This window comes from Equus quagga, chromosome 11 (assembly GCF_021613505.1).
Source record: "Equus quagga isolate Etosha38 chromosome 11, UCLA_HA_Equagga_1.0, whole genome shotgun sequence".
Taxonomy (NCBI): domain Eukaryota; kingdom Metazoa; phylum Chordata; class Mammalia; order Perissodactyla; family Equidae; genus Equus; species Equus quagga.
Window position 1 is genome coordinate 97,750,337 of NC_060277.1, and position 16,676 is coordinate 97,767,012.

General features: G+C 46.1%; 3 protein-coding genes across 7 annotated transcripts in view; 1 reads left to right on the forward strand and 2 right to left on the reverse strand.

The window, feature by feature from the left end:
• GJC1 (gap junction protein gamma 1) overlaps positions 1-6,618 on the reverse strand; it is a 44,753-nt gene extending 38,135 nt beyond the window's left edge. The window contains exon 1 of one of the 3 annotated variants that reach the window (XM_046677745.1): positions 6,433-6,618. The gene's annotated coding sequence lies outside the window, so the exon portion shown is untranslated. Of the gene's footprint in view, positions 1-4,867; positions 4,978-5,883; positions 5,982-6,432 lie in introns of those variants that run through there. The other 2 variants (XM_046677744.1, XM_046677750.1) reach the window with 2 other exon arrangements.
• Positions 6,619-11,581: 4,963 nt separating this feature from the next.
• Positions 11,582-15,682, forward strand: HIGD1B (HIG1 hypoxia inducible domain family member 1B). Of its 3 annotated transcripts, none has more exons than XM_046675510.1 (4): positions 11,582-12,275; positions 13,907-14,057; positions 14,690-14,824; positions 15,504-15,682. In XM_046675510.1, the coding sequence occupies exons 2-4, from the start codon at positions 13,958-13,960 to the stop codon at positions 15,566-15,568; spliced, it is 300 nt and encodes a 99-aa protein (XP_046531466.1). In that variant the 5' UTR covers positions 11,582-12,275; positions 13,907-13,957; the 3' UTR covers positions 15,569-15,682. The 3 variants fall into 3 exon arrangements, with proteins under 3 accessions (XP_046531466.1, XP_046531465.1, XP_046531464.1); XM_046675509.1 differs by lacking the exon at positions 11,582-12,275 and adding an exon at positions 12,282-13,050; XM_046675508.1 differs by lacking the exon at positions 11,582-12,275 and adding an exon at positions 13,058-13,818.
• Positions 15,683-16,203: 521 nt separating this feature from the next.
• The window catches only part of EFTUD2 (elongation factor Tu GTP binding domain containing 2), a 38,978-nt gene continuing 38,505 nt past the window's right edge, over positions 16,204-16,676 (reverse strand). The window contains exon 28 of the mRNA XM_046675507.1: positions 16,204-16,600. Coding sequence (XP_046531463.1) covers positions 16,505-16,600 — 96 coding nt within the window. The 3' untranslated portion in view covers positions 16,204-16,504. The remainder of the gene's footprint in view (positions 16,601-16,676) is intronic.

The following is a 16,676-nucleotide window of genomic DNA, read 5'->3' on the forward strand; positions in this document are numbered from 1 at the left end:
TACAACTATGTACCGGGAGGCTTTGGGGAGAAAAAGGAAAAAAATAAAATCATTAAAAAAAAAATCAAAATGTAGATATCTTTTGATCCAGCAATTCCAATTCTTAATATTTATCTAACAAATATGCTTACAGACATACAAAATAATGTACAAGAATATTCCTTGCAGCACTGTTGATAATGGGCTGGAAACAATCTAAACATTTATCAGTAAGGGACTGGGTAAACAAATTATAGCACATCTAGTAAAAAAGAATGAGACCACTCTATCTGTAACGAGATGAAACTAAGAAATATTAGCAAAAAATGCAGACTGTAGAACAGTGTGTACAGTATGCCACCATTTATGTACGCGTGTGCGGGAATATTGAATGTACTGTTAGCTCTATAAGAATTCACAAAAAAAGTAAACTAATTATTTCGGTAGGAAAAAAAACGAGTGACAACAGAAAAAAAAGACTTACTTTTCACTTTATATCCTTTTATACCTTTAGGATTTTGTACTACATAATATATTACCTACTCCAAAAAACAATTTTTGAAAAGTCAAGGGGCCGGCCCCGTGGCGGAGTGGTTAAGGTCTCGCCCTCTGCTTCTGTGGCTCAGGGTTTCACTGGTTCGAATCCTGGGCGCGGACATGGCACTGCTCACCAGGCCACACTGTGGCGGCACCCCACATGCCACAACTGGAAGGATCCACAACTAAAAATATACAACTATGTACTGGAGGGCTTTGAGGAGAAAAACGAAAAATTTTTTTAAAATCTTAAAAAAAAAGTCAATAAAGTGAAATACTGAAGTACAAAGCTATCAATGTCAGCCTTGTATAACTGCATAATATATCCAAGTTTCTTGGGACATTCATTATACTGACCCTTGGCCCAGGAAACGGGAAGAAATTAAAATCAGACCCAGGTAAAGTATGTCAAAGAAAAAAACCTAATCTTCGATTGCTTTATTCCATCTCATAGCCTGCCTAAAACTAGCTGTGATTATCTTCCTGGAGGCAAGAGTCCCATTGTGTAAACTATACCACTGTGTTTTTGGGTCTATTAAAACTGCCGAAGATTGATCAGGCCATGGCTATTAGTAAGTTTACATCAGTAAATACTAAGTATTTAGTAAGGCCCTAGGACTGTATTGACATATACAACTAATAATGCAAAAAATAAGATACAATAATGAGGCTTCTATTTAGAACAAGAGCTTTGCCAAAAAGTCACTTCAGTACAATCAGCAACTACAAATAAAAAAGAAATTGGTAAGCATTCAAATAATTGTCAAATCATAAATGAACTATGAGCTAGTTGCTGGGGACACTGGGCTATCCAAGAGAGACATTACTCTTGACTTCATGGAATATACAGTACAGGCCAACGGTGAAATAGGCATTCTACAAATAAATTAATTAATATTGTGATAAGTCCTACAAAAGAGAAGTGCAGGGTGCTGTAAGAGTGTATTATTGGGGTCCCTAACCTAGGAGAATCAGAGGTTTCTCTGCAGAAGTGATATTTAAGCAAGTTCTGAAGAATGAGGAGCTGCCTTCCAGGCACAGGGATTAGCTACAGCATGGACAAAGGCTCTCAAGTGAGCTTTGAACCTTCAGGGAATAGGAAAAAAAGATTAGTATGGCTAGACCATCCATAATCAGAAATAACTTACAAAGAAATGATGCTGGAGAAGTAGGCAAGGCCAGATGGCACCTTGTTAAATGAAGATTGAAAGCTTTAAAGGGAAAAAAGAGGTTTTCAGAAGTGACTTGATCAAATTTGTTTCATAATGACAATTCTCGATGCTGTGAGGAGAGTAGATGAGGATATATTGCTTAGGGGTATACACAAACATAGTAAAAGTATAAAGAAATGCGAGGGAATACTAAATTCCAGTTGGTGATTACCTCTGGTAAGGAAGCCTAAAACGGAGGTGGGGGGACAGAGGATGCAAACAGGGAGGGAACACAGAAGACTTCAACTGTACTGGTAACGTCTTATTTCTTAAGCTGCAAGGTGGGCATGCAAGTATTTTATTGTAGTATTATTTATTACTTCTTCTGTCTTAAATATCTCCTATTACTCTTTTTTTTTTTTTTAATAAGGTGAATGAGGAAAAACCATTTAGAATTTACTATAAGAGTCTCAGGAAAAGGTGGTCTAGACCAGGATGGGGAGAACGGCCGTGGAGAGGACCTGCAAGAGTCTGGCCTCAGTAGACTGTTGGTAGAGCCACTTAATAAAACAGGGTACAGTGAAGAAGGTCTGGGTTTGGAGCCAAGATCAAGAGCTCATCTGGGCAACTCAATTCAAAGTACCTCTGAGTATCTAAGTGGAGATGTCGAGCAGGCAGCTGGGATCAGAAAAGGGGTTTGAACTTCAGATAACAACTTGGGAGCATTCAAAATATATATGGTAACTGAAGCCACAGACTGGGTAAGATTAGAGGGAAGACTAAGGACCAAAACTTGAGAAAGACGATCAATTGAAGATCTGGTAGAAGAAGAGTGGGGGAAAAACCCTGAAGGAATAGTCAGCCAGCAAGGAGGGAAAATTAGAACATGAGAAGACAGTATTTCAGGAAGGAAATTTTTGAATCCAAATAAACACCTACTCCAGATAGCCAATTAGGAATCCAAGGTCCAAGAATGAGTGAAAGGGAATTCCCCAGAAATAGACAGAGTCCAGATCCATTTTACTCTGAACATTCCCAAAAGGAATGTTCTAACTCAGTTAAGTAATAATAAATTCAGTCAAAACTGATAAATTCTATAAAGATGTAGATGAAAACAACCTTTATAACTGTGAGATTTGAATACAGTTTAGAGATTAAAAAGGACAAGAACAGGGATGTACGAAGTTTATTCCATAGTCTATAGAGAAAAAAACATCAAAACTTACTCTGAGATTCCATACATTTCTTTTGTTTCAATGATTTTAGATAATTTCAAGATTGCTTAACTTTTTTGGCATGTTAAATTTATAAGCATTTGGAGAGCAAAAACCACGTAGTATTCGTCTTTGAATCTTCAGCATCTAGCTCAGTGCCTAACATATGTATTTGACTGAAAAAAAAATTTCACTAAATGAATGAATGGGCACCGGAACACTTTCATCCAAGAAGTGTTTTTCTGTGCAGGTGCTACAGTAATATAGCCTCAAAGGACAAGCTTGAACTGAAGGCTCTACTCATTCCACAGAACACTTCATTTCTTTAGAAATAGAATGTTATGCGATGCAAAGAGATCCCACCCTTGTCTTAGGGAAAAAACCCTTTGAGCAACACATTCCACAGGTCTGAACGATAAACCAGAGCGCTGTCAGCAACTGCAGTGTTTGCAAAACTCAAGAATGTACTACTGTATGCCCACCAGTGTCGACAGTCTGGTCATTCATTCTTGAGAGTTGTAGAAAATAGCAGTGCTCAGACTTAGAGTAACAGAACAGGTCCTTAGTTACCCACAAACTAAACTCATCAGTTGCAGTAGCATGTGTAAAAACAACTGTTAGCACTTAGCTGATATTAACAGTTCAGAACTGTTTTCTATGTCTAAGTTTCAGGCTAATGATATCAACTAAAATCTATCTTCTCAAAGGAATGGTCTACAAAGGCAAAATAAAACCCCAATCCCATCCTCCCTTTGCCTAAATTCTTATCAGATTATTTTTGATAGAAACCACACATCTTTCAATGCTACGTGAAAAGCATGATTTCAAAAATAAGCAATTACACCTCCAGTTACACTTAACTATCCAGATTAATAATAATAATAATAAAAGGAACATGTTTAATTTGAAATATAACTTCAAATAACAAAACGGCTTTTTGGAACTCATCATTTTGCACTGAATTAGGCATGGAACAAATTGTGTATTTATTAAGAGAATGGTGCTGTGGATTTTAGTTATATATTCTGTATTCTAAGATCCCAATTACTGAATTGATAGGTGAACTTGGGGGGAAGGGGGAGCTAGTCAGACAGACCCTGTTTCCCTTCCCTTTGGCTGACTTATACAAATATGAAACAAGAATAAAAAACAATTATCAAGAGTAACAGCATTTATAAGTAAGATTATGTTGAAGATATTTTAACTTCTTGAACCCTTTGGATTAAAGACTACAACTCAATTCTACCTTCATGAACTGAACAGAAAGTTACTGGGTCCTTTGCTCCATTTAAGAGAACTGTGGTGGCTACCCAGCACAAGTAGAAAACCAATTCTATAGTCACACAACCTAAAAACACTCTGAAACAGCTTTTGAAAGAGATTATTTGACATACTTTGGAAAAGTGCACAAGAGTTTAAGATAAGTAGTAAATAATATTAAACTATTACAAATCAGGACAAATAATAAAAGAACTTCCATAGAGCTTCTTTGCACTCTCAAAATGTCCTCTGCCTACAACACTACTCGAAAACATCTGGCAAAAACTAAGACACAGATTTGTTTACCAGAGCTTTTTCCCTTTTACCCAGAAGAGTCAGTTCATGTTTCTTTAATTCTGCCATTACATAGCATTTAAGAAATCCAAAGCAGCTGCAATACACAACTCCATGCTAAATTCCAAAAAAATGGAACCAAAAAACCCCAGCAAAGGTAACCATAATCCACAATATTTTTAGTGAGGAGCTCTGTAATTAAGTTTTTTCTTCTGCACGCTTATTCTGAATAATATCTAAACTCTCTTTAGGGTGTAAAGGATTTGGCCCCTAAATTACATTATTAATCCTTTTTCCTACAGATATTACTGTACACGAGACACGCTGTTCTCCGTCTACCAGGGAATTAGAACCGCTTTCATTTACAGAGTTTGATCTCCACAGCGCTTTCACATGTACTCACTTGATCACAGACACAACACGTATAATCACCTTAGACGTATCAGGCATACAAGATAAAGCTCATGCAGAACTTATTCTAACTTGATTTACGCGGTTCCAAAGTACAGTCTCGAGGCTAACAAAATAAAGCGTGAGCACAATGGAAATCTGCACCATTGGCCAGTTTTCAAAGGACAAAAATTCCTTCAACAGATAAAACCAAACCCGCCCACTGCGCAACGAAAAGGTAATCCCAATTCTAGAAACAATCGCAAAAAAAGAAAAGAAAAAAAAACCCCCCAGATTCTGAACCACACATTCACATAAATCTTTTCAACTCAACAGCTCCCAACGCGGCCGCCAACCGCAACCGGCCACAATCCCAGCGTTAGCGCCTTCTCTTAATTTTGAATCTGGAGACCGAAGGGTTGAAAAAAACAACAGTCGTCCAAAGTTTCACCAAGTGGAAAAAAATCATTTTAAGTAAAGGGAACGTCTTTATCAAGAGGCGATGCCCCATTCCCGCCCAGCCCGCGCCCGCTCCCAGCCCTCGGGCGCAGTGTTCTCGGAAACGTGCCCGGGAGGCTGGGGTCCCGGCGGCGACGCTGGAGGGGCGCCGAACGAAGCGCGCGGCGCCCGGGGAGCCGCCAGGGGCCGAGCGGCGGAGACAAAGGGCAGCCCGCGAACCCCGGTGGCGAGCGGCGGCCCCGGCGCGGCCCTGCGCCCCTAACCGCCCGAGGACCTGCGAGCGCCGCCCCAGTGCGCGCCCAGGGTCCCGGCTCCCCGCCCGCCCGGCCGCCGCGGCCCAGCCCGCCCCCGAGCCGGTTCCCTCCCAATTTGGGAGACGCGCGCCCGCGGACAAAGGGGGAGGACGCGCCGGGGCAGCGGTGGGCGCGGGTCGCGACGCCCCTCCGGGCTCGGCGGCGCCCCCTCCCCGCCCCGGCGCCCCCTCGGCCGGAGCCCGTCCTCCTCGGCCCCTGGCCGGCCTCCCCGCAAGTTCTCCCGCCTCCCCCCGGGCCCCGCCCCTTGCCCGCTTCTCCTCAGCCGGCCTCGCGGCCGCTCCTCACCGAATAGCGGGTTCTCCCGGAGCCGCCTCCTCCGCCGGGCCTCGGCCCGTCCCGCCGGCCGCCGCCTCATGTGCCCCGCGTCGCCATCGCCTTCGCCGCCGCCCTCGCCTCTCCTCCTCCTCTCTCGCCGCCGCCGCCTTCGCCTCCGTCTCCAGCCGAGGCCAAAGCCGCTCCCGCCGCCCGGAGCCGCGGGGAGGCGCCTGCGCACTACGCGCCGCGGTGGGGGCGGGGGCGTCCCGCGGCGATCCGGGAGCGGGGGGCGCGCGGCACGTGGCGCTCGAGTGGGAGGGGGCGCCGCGGAGCGAGCAGGCGGCGGCGCGAACGTCCAACTTTCGGCGGTCGGGCCCGCGCGCGCTCCCGGGCGGTCTGGGACGCGGCGGAGGCGCGGCGCGGGTAGCACACACCCGCGTGGAGTCCGGACCCCAGGTGCGCGCAGACTTCGCCTCCAGGATGATTCATTCCTCCAGCTTGATTCTCGAGGCGGGAGTGCCCCGCGGGCCGTGCCTCCCTTTCAGCCGGCTACTAACCGCGCGTGAGGACACGCCTTACCTGGCTATCCTGGGTTGGTCCAGCGAACCCCGGAGTTGTCTTCTGTGCGCTCAGCCAAGCCCTGGGTCCAGTCTAACACGGGATGCTGATGCCTTTTCTAGGTTCTACTCTTCAATTACTCGAGGATTCTACGGGCCCTCGTCGGGTTAACCATCCTATCTCTTTTGAGTCGTGGCTTTTAGTGGCGTGCTAAATACTTTTGAGATCTTGGACTTCCCGGATTAGCAAGACCCTAATAGGCCATTTCCTTTTAACCCCTTGCATCCCAGCAGTATCCCATTCAAAGGACTTTCTAAATATTTGTATGCAAAGGAATCTCCGGTGTTAAACTGTCTCGTAGGAATCTGAACTCGTTAAGCGAGTGCGTGCGTAACAACAGACGGCGTACCGAGGAGATGAGAGAGCACTTTACTTTGTATGGTGTTTGACAACTCCTGTGCTCCTGAATGATCTCATTCGGCCATCATAATACGAAAGGATAGGCTTTTATTTCATCTTTTTGACTAGAGAGGAAATTAAGCTCTAACAAGTGAGGTGACTTACCTCAGGTCAGACCCCCACCTTCACCCAAAAAGCCAGGCCCTAACGGCTAGACCAAAGATTGAAAACTTGAGGGCTGGGAGTCTGGCCAGTACCATGTTTTCCAAAAACATAAATTAATCGCCAAATTTTTAAAATCCAGATTTCTAGCTTCTCTCCAAATAGTCAAAAAATTTACTCGCTTTGAGCCTTATTTTCATGTGGCAGCTACTTCTGAGTAACATCTGTTTATCCAGGGCAGGCGCTGTCCTCAGTCAGCTACTTGAATCATTTTCATTACCTGCTTGGCCTCTGTATTTAAGTTCTCCTCCTCCTGTACTTGCCAAGCCCCCCTGCCCTGTTATCACATTACCTCCCTACAAATGTATTTAAAATGACAAGTGTGAAGACCCTAAATATATGAAAATAAGAATAAAGAACAGGTTAACTAAAATAACACAGGAGACATCATTGTACTTGCTGGTTAAAATATTAAAACTCTCACATCCTGTTAGTGCAAATATAGATTAGTACAAATCACTTTGGAACACTGTTTGGCAATATTTACAAAAGCTGAATCTATGAATACACTATGACCCTGCAATTCCGTGGGAATTCCACAGCAATGTGTACAAATGTTCACCAAAATATTTGTACTAGAGTATTCATAGCAGCACTATTTGTAATAGCCAAAAAACTGGAAACTACCAAAAATGCCCATCAACTGTAGAAAGGATAGATAAACTTTTCTTCACACGACGGCACATTATGCAGCAATGGGAATGAACAATCTACAATTACACACGGCGAGACAGATAAATCCCACAAGTTTCCATTTATATAAAGTTCAAAAACAGGCAGAACTAATCTGTGCTGTCAGAAATAAGGATGGTGGCTACCCTGGGGGAAGGACAGTCACTGGAAGGGAGCTTGAGAGGGCTTCCGGGGGCTGGTCCCGTTCCATTCTTGATCTGGATGCTGATACACAGGCGTGCTCAGTTGCCACAGTGGAGCTGTACACTACTGTGTGGCAAAGTAAGACTTCAATAAAAACCTTTAAAATGGTATTAAAACATTTGACTATGTATATGTATATATAACATATAAATAATATATAAACAAATGTGTATTACATATTATAGATAAATAATATATATAAACAGATGCTCATTAGGTATTATTCTCCTATAAATTCATGGATGAACCTGCCAGGGAAGGCTTCCCATCTTTTAGCATTGCCTGTTCTTCATGGAGATTGGGAACAATATACTTTCCATATTTGTTACCTTACTACCAAGCCTGCAGCCCCATCTTTCTTCTGGTAGAGCAACCTTTTAAACATGGAAGTAATGAGACCTCAGGAAGCTAGGTTGTTTTACCTGCAGAAAGTTAAAAAATCAGAACACAACTGAAGGCTCTTGTCTCCTAGTCAGGACCTTCTTTCTTTCCTCTATCACCTTGCCAGCTAGTCACATCCTTTAATCCAGTTACAGATGGGGAAACTGAGGCCAGAAACCTAAGCCAGAGGATCTCTGGTCCAGGCATTCACCAGGGTCCGGAGCAAACCAGGGCAACCACTAGAATATGAGTTTCCTGAAGGTGGGACCACTGTGTCCCAGCTCCTAGAGCAGAGCCCAGCACATAGCAGGTGCTTAGCAAGTATATGCAGAGTGCAGAGTGAATGTGTGAATGAAGGCTCTTGTCATTGCTAGCACAAAAAGACAGGCAACCAGAGGGAAGGAAAAAAGCCTCAAGTTTCAAATAGGGAAATAGGTCTGGTTTCCAGCTTCTGGCAGGGAGTGTGGGGCTGGGTGCTGTGAGAACCACATCACTTTTTATTCACATGGGGCCCAAGCAGGAAAGGATCAAAACCCGGTTTTTGAACTTGAGAGTCACCCTGGGGCTCTGTGGTTTGGGAACTGTAGGGTCAACTTGAAGACTGCAGTGTGTCACTATTTCCATTACATTCCAGGGTCCCCACTTGGCTGGTAAACTCAGAGCAGATTTGTCTGTTCCAGGGGGTGAGAACAGAGGCCCGAGAGGTAGGATTTGGGCAATCTCCCTGTTGACAACAAGAAGCACTGCCTACCCAAGACTGGTGGCATCATAAAGGAGAATTGTTAAAGAAGCTCTTGATTTCATGTGTTAATGGGAAGAGGGTATTAGTAACACAACCCCTCTCCGCATAATCCCCAGCAGTTTCAGTTAACCTGTGGAATACATTATACTGCTTCTCCCTGCCACAGTGTTGTTGGATGAAGCAGACTTTTCTGTTGTCAAAATTTTTTTTGAATAGGTAATTCAAGTAGTATAGACAGAACGGTAAGATGAGCCCCCACCAGTGTTTCCCAGAGCCTTGCTAGTAAGGTTAATCTATTTGCAAATAAGGGGTAGGTGAAGTTTGTGCAGAAGTTGGGAGTGGGAAGAAGGGTATCGGAGTTGAAATGTCCTGCTCTGGTACCACTCACCTGGCAAAGACGTTTGGCCATGCCCAGAATGCAGTATGCTGGCTCAGGACCTACCCTGCCTTGCTGAGCAGCAGTAGGGTAGGTGTATAGTCCTAAATTTCTGGAAGCCCTGGGTTCAGAAGTCCACTCTGCCCAGGTGTTTGCACTCTTGTTTACTCATACTTCTAAGATGGTGTGAGAATGTGCTGTATATGAAATCACATTGCTATACAGTAATTTTCCACTGTAAAGTGGTCTATAGTGGTTATCATTATTGGTTGGATAGCTCAGCCATTTACTTGCTGTGTGATCAGGCTGTTCTTAACCTCTCTGAGCCATTGGTTTCCTCATCTGTAAAATGGGGATAATGAGATCTACCTGTTGAGGCTGTTGTGAAGATTAAAGAAAGTATGTAAAGTGTCTAAACCTTGTAGGGTCTCAAGACATTATTCCCCTCCCATAGTGTACTTTAGAGGAAGCCTAAAAGGAAGCCTTTTGGGTATGCAAAAGCACCTTAACTAGAACCTTAGCAAAACATTTCAAATCTCTGGAGCATGCACTGGTCATCTGAGACAGGGGTCCGTACTGGTGTCTTCCCAAATTCAAAACTGTTCCCTCACAAGACATGACTCTATGTCAGCACCACCACAGTCTGATTCAGCCTTCTAACTGCTGTTATCCACACCCTCTTAGAATCTTTTAAAATATGTGAGCAGTCTCCCCAGAAAGATTAGTGGGTACCAAAGCCAGGCCTGTGGCTCTCAGGGCTGTCCTTGGACAAATGCTGCAAAGTCCTTGGAACCCAGTGCCTGTTTTTAGAAGGAGAGGGGACCTCCCACCCTCCCCACCCCAGGCACTGTCTAGAGGCTGCCTTAGCCTAGCCATGTCATCTGGAAACTTCCACTGCCCCTGCCTGTTCCTGTTACCCCACTCTTTACCCCTCAAGTCCCTGAGATACTATTAGATAGCCTAACATTTTCTCCCCCGTGATTCCCCTCAGCCCTTCAGCCTGGGTCCTTCCCATTCCAGCCCCAACTCTCAGCATCCTCTGTTCCTTGTCCAGTTTATTCTTCATCATCCCCTCACTCGCAGTGCTTCTCAGCTCAAGGCAAAAGCTGCACATCCCTCCCTTCCCCTGTCTGGTCACTGAGCTCCCTTGGGCTATATATAGCACAGCTGTGCCTTAGACTGTGTAGAGCTTCAAGTTCTAGCCCCCTCCTTCCCCCACCCGTTCTCCTCCTCCAACACCATAGAGAGAACAGCCTGAAGTTTCCAGTTAGGGCCAGGAAGCCCAACAAGGAGGAGAGAGTAGGAGAGGGACAAGGAAGGGTGTGCTGAATTCAGGACCACCCACAACATGGTAACTTTCCCATCTGTTGTCAGGGACTTTCCACTTCTTCCCCAGCCTGCTCCCCCTCGCCGGCCACTGGCTCCTTCTGGAGGGAGAGGCAGGCAGTGTGCAGGGGAATTCTAACAAGCATTGTCTTTAACCCTTACAACGATCCTCTGGGTAGATGCTACCTCCGTTTTACAGATGACAATATAGATTCGAAAGAGGCTGGGTGGCATAAGACCAAGTATTTAGAGAGTGGTCAGTGGTGCAGCTAACTGACTCCATGTCTGACGCTCACCTACACTCTGGATCCATTAAGTCTGTCTGCATCACTCAATTAGACCTCTCTAAATTAGAATTTCTTTTAGTGTGACTTGATCTGGAAGAAAAAGAGGTTTACTAAGCAAATTACTAATGTAGAAATGCTTAAATCAAAAAAACTATTAAAAACTTGGCATATTAACAAAAATGATGTTATCATACTTTATCTTATCTGTTTACTAAAGCAGGACTCTACAGAAATCTTTTCCTTGAAGTTTTAGTTACTGTGTGTTCTCAGAAATTTTTTAAATAAAAAAAATTTATTTCTTCTATTTTAAGACTTTTCCACTTCACAGTCATTCTCCCATTAGTCCAGAGTAGTGAGAGATGATTTTAGAAATGGCTAGAAGTCTGGTACTTTTTTCTTTCTGTCACTTACTATGACCTTAAGTAAGACATTTAACTGAAGCCTCAGTTTTCATCTGTGAAACGGGAATAATAATAGCACCTACCTCATAGAGGTCTGAGGACTAAATAAAATTTAATAAATAAAATAAAATTTATTTATTTAAATATTTAAAGCAATTAGCACAATTCTTGGCCCATAGGTGCTCAGTAAATTACAGCAACTATTATTATTTCCTCAGTTCTGGGCTGAGATGCTGTGGGAGCATCAACATAATCGCAACAAAAAGAAGCTGAACTTTGCTTTCCATAGCTTGGCCTCAGTTCCCCAAAGGCCTTGGAGTTGATCCTGATTCTTGCCCTGTCTCATTCAGATATTTCTATCCTCCCTTCTCTCACCCCCCATCCATCTCTTGAGAGTTCAGGCCACAGTTGGGACCAGGAGAGGCAGCACAGGAGAGTGTGTGTGAATGACTGGGAGGAGAGTTCCCATGGACGCTGGGGATATGTGAAGGCCCTGGGGAATTGCTGTGACCCTGGGTCTCCTCCTAGAGCAGTGAGTGCCGGGCAGAGAAAAGAGAGACATCAGCTGCTGGACAAATTTCCAGTGCTGAAGAGCCCCTTTAGGACAGACACGAGGGGTTGAGAGTCATCTAGGGAAGGAACAAAGGCCTGGGATGGAGTGGGACTCTCCATAGTGCATCTACATCTTTCTCTACTTGTTCAGCAAGACGGTATTTTCTTTTTCTTCTCTAATCAAGGGCACCGTGATTGAAGAGCACTCCTAAGCTCTAGCATCGATCTGGAGAGGGTTTGAGCTTGGCCAGCCCCCTGGGGAGCAGGCTAGAAGTACAAACTTCGGAGCCAGCCAGACCCAGGTACGGATCATGACACTGCCATTTACAAGCCATGTACCCTTGGATAAGATATTTAGCCTCTTGGAAGTTCAGTTCCCTTGTCTATGAAAAAACTACTTCATGCTATACAGAATAGTTGAAAAGTCTGAATGCAAATACCTGGCACAGAATAGGCATGAATGCTGGTCACTGTTATCTCTGTCACCTGAGTGAGCATCACCTCCACAGGCAGTGTAAAGAGCTCTGGAGATGTGAGGGAAGTCCCAGTTGTTTCAAACTCTTGAATAAATCTCCTTGGTCTAGAAACATTCTTGAAGAGATCAACACCTAGACCAGAGAGCCTGCCTCCCACATTCGGGGCATTTTATTTATATCCCACATTGTTCATAAGAGTATTTGAGACAGTTTAACTTGGGGAAGAACCCAGGATCTCTACCCACTCTCGCCTCTATATTCCCACCTCAGCTTTCCACATGAAGTCCATCTCTGATCCAGCCACTTACGTCTGTGGGAATTAAAAGATTGAATCTAGTTAAGGGCTCCCCTCCATCTGGTCTTTTGTTACTTTCCAGAGCTTAGAGCTCCAGCCTGGAACTCAGCAGATGGGGGGTTAAGACTAATGCCCTGTCCTATCTCCTCCCCTCTCCATTCCTAACTTCAAAGTCTCCATAAAGCCTGTCACTGCTTCCCTGACCCTACAGTGGCAGCTCCATCTTAGCTCTTGGCTGGTTCAAAACAGCAGATGCTGAGCCCTGGCCCGGCTGCTCGCACTCCACTTTTCTAGCCATCTCCTAGGGTAAGCACCAGCATGCTGAGGACCTGTGGGGCCAACAGTCCTCGCTCCTCAAGGAGAGAAGGAGGGGCATCTAGGAATAGAAGTTGCCTCAAGCAGGGAGTGTCTCATGCTTAGAGTTAGAAGGCAGCCCACAGGCAGAACTTCTGGTCTAAAGACCAGGACTCTGGGACTCGGTCTAGTTTGCGATCAGAGCAGACATTTAAGGGGTTAGCAAATAGAGTGATAAGCATCACCAGCCCAGGGATGGAAGCAGGGGGATGGCCAGATTGTAAAGAATCTGGCAAGAGATGGACCTGGAAACAGGGTAGCAGCTCAGGGACCAGAATTTGTCCTGTTAGTATTAATGTCCAAAATCTATGCTAAATTATACACAAACCAATGTCCAATCACTTTAATCTCTGGCTCTGGTGATTCGGTAACCAGTGCTTTAACACTGTCTGGGATGGCTCCGGCTCCCTGGGGCCAGATTCTGCTCTGTAGCTCCCTTAGGAGCAACTGTCACAGACGCAAGGCCAGTGGGAGTGCTAAGGCTCAAGACCTGTTCCTCCCACCCTCATCTGTTGGTTTTTCCAGCTGTTTTCCTTGGCCCAAGGATCACACTCATAGGGATGCAGATGGAAGAGGGGGAAGTAGAGAAAACAGCGAAGTCAGAATGAGCTAGGCAAGAGGCAGATGTTAGGAAGAAGAGATGGAGAAATGGCGCTAGTGGTCCAGCCTTCTGATAGGACACCTGGGACATCTTTTCAAGTAGCGGCTGTGTTGGGCATGGTAAGAGAGGGTCTTAGCAGGCAACATTCTTCTTTCCACTCCTGACTGAGGAGAATCAGAGTTCTTATTGTGGGGTGCCTCCTTCCAGGACTGGGCTGAAGCCTAGGAGCCCCAGCTGTTAACATCTGGGGGCAGGATCATGTCTGGTAACAAAGGCTGGTGGGTACCACCTGAGGGCGAAGACAGCGTGTCTGAAAAGTTCCTGAGGAAGACCAGGGAGTCTCCGCTGGTGCCTATAGGTAAGTGGGAACGGAATGAGGGGTGAGGAAGGGGGCCTTGTCTCAGAAAGAACATGGCTCCTATTCCTTTGAAAAAAGGAAGCAGAGAACTCAAGTGGTCCTAGCCTCTGAACAATCAACAGCTAGAAGAGTAGTGAACCAATGGCAAAGATGCCAAGGGACAAAGGGATAACCCCTGACGATGAGAGTCTGGATGGGTGGAGGTGGTGTCCAACCCAGTACACGGGATACAGGGCAACTTGGGCACCACCGCCAGCATCAGGATGGGAAGTAGTTTGGGGTCTCTCAGGTCTTCCTTTCTCAAGGCCCTGGAAGAGCAGGAAAACAGCTGTGGGAGCCAGCAGTGGTCAGAGAAGTACCCTAGGCAGAGCTAATGGGCTTGGGGGAGTCAGATGACGGACTATTTGTATATGAAGGAGGGAAGTCATTGGAGGGAGGAAGCCACTTTGAAAACGCCACTGAGAGGAAACAACTCAATATTCTAATGACAGTCCCCCCCTTTCACCCTCCCCATGGCATAGCAGGAAAGCAGCTGTTTATCTAGATGCCCAGCCTGCCTAGTGAGGTGTCTCTTATCAGGAGAGTGATGTGCTTGGTGACTGAAGCCCAAGGGTCATGTTCTCTGCCTACAGGCTTAGGAGGCTGCCTGGTGGTGGCAGCATACAGGATTTACCGGCTAAAAGCTCGTGGTTCCACCAAGATGTCCATACACCTGATTCACACCCGAGTGGCAGCACAGGCCTGTGCTGTGGGCGCCATCATGCTGGGTGAGTATCTGCTGCGGTCACAGGACAATGAGGGCAAAACTGACTATGCAAAATCAGGCTGTGAGTCCCAAGAGTTAAGGGTCCATAATTTCAGTCCCTGTCCCCTAAGCTGGACTCCTCATCAAGTCCTTGGTGAAGCTCTCATACCAAGAGATTTTTAGGGTTCCCTGTTTAGTTTCTTGCCCCAGACCTGTGGGGATGGTACACAGTTTGTTTCATGAACAGTCTGTCCTAGAGGTGTGAAAAATCACACAGCAGAACATAGGCTGAATTTCTCTTTCTCTCTGGATCAAAAGGCAAACAGCTACTTACTAGCTGTGTGACAGTGGACAAATCCCTTTCTCTGAGCGTCGGTTTCCCTACATCTAACATGATGATAACCACACCTGGCTTGTCTACCTCACAGGTTGCTGTGAGGTTTCTCAGATAGATGATATACATGAAAGTGCTTTGTGAACTGTCAGACGGGGTGTTCCCCAGGCTGTGTGGTCAGGTGCTTGTAGCAGCTGCTGAGACCTAGGGCAGAAAGATGAGCAGGGCAGCTGGACTCTCAGGGGAACGGCTTGAGTTGGACCCCTGGGACTCTGCAGTTGTCACTCTCCTCTGGGACACCTGGGAGAGCCAGAGGATGGGTGGAAGATACAGTGTCATGGGGCATTTTTCCTTCTCTCTCACACAGGTGCTGTGTACACAATGTACAGAGACTACATCAAGAGAACAGCACAGGATGCCGGGGAGAAGTAGGAGTCCTATAGGGCCTGGGGCAGTCAGACCCTCTTAAATCAATCCCTGGTATGCTCCTAATAAAGTAGTTTTGAGGAAAATCAACGGTTTCTTCTCCACATGAGGGAGGGCAGAGTAAAGGATTGGTAGTGGCTGGTGAAAGGACTTACAGCAAAGGGCTAGAGACCAAAGAGTTCTGGCCCCCAACTCTGAGCCGGGGGGGGGGGGGACGGGACGATGACGACAAGAGAGACTCTTAGGGGACACAGGAGGTACAGTAGACCTCTGGTCCCAGAAACCCAACACCTCACACCCAGAAGCTGGTACAGAGGACAGACGCCGGGAGAGGGGGTGGGAGGGTGGAGCAGTAAAGAGGCCTCAGTGCTCATGGGAACACTGAATGAAGAGGCAGGCATTCCTTCCACCACAGGCTGCCTCCCTGGGGACTGAGGCAGGAAGAAGGCTGCAGCTGGGAGCAGAGACAGTGAAGCCTCATGGGAGACGACATATATCCAGAACGCAAGTACCAGGACTAGACTGCTGGAGGAAAGCGGGTGGAGGGGTGGGGATGAAAGGAACAGAGAAAGGCAGAGGTCAGAATGTTCTTTTTGCTTATAAACCACGTTTAAGGTCAAATTTGTTAAAAAAAAAAAAAAAAATTCCACGTAAATTCTGAAGACATGGCCCCTTGGGGTTAAACACTTTCATCCCCTTCTCCCTCCCTGAGCCCAAGCTCCTCTATGTTCCCTGGGAATGGAGCCAGGCAGAGGCCACAGAAGGAGCTAGGAGGCCAAATTCTCCTCCTTCACTGGTTGGAGGCTCTTGGGTCGTTAAAGATAGCCAGAGCAGCAACCAGACGCTCTCTGACAACGTGGAGTCCAAGTTACATCAGGTCTCAGCTTCAAGTCCAGTACGCAGCCCAATGTAGGGAGCAGGAGCTGCCAGGAGTCCCGGCACTCACATGGGGTAATTGAGCACAACATCCTGCTTGGCGAGCTCCAGCAACATAGGATCATCGAAGAACTTGCTGATGCTCACGTCTTCACTCAGGCCCTGCAGAGAGTGGGAGCAAATGCAAGAATGAACCCTATGTGGTGGCTGACTGTGCTTGAGTGGGAGGCTGGTGGGG

Bases quoted from the DNA above. Each gene is read 5' to 3' on its own strand.
- HIGD1B (XM_046675510.1), top strand. From the start codon at position 13,958: ATGTCTGGTAACAAAGGCTGGTGGGTACCACCTGAGGGCGAAGACAGC. The intron at 14,058-14,689 runs GTAAGTGGGAAC...CTCTGCCTACAG, and splicing joins GTCTCCGCTGGTGCCTATAG to GCTTAGGAGGCTGCCTGGTG. The intron at 14,825-15,503 runs GTGAGTATCTGC...TCTCTCACACAG, and splicing joins TGTGGGCGCCATCATGCTGG to GTGCTGTGTACACAATGTAC.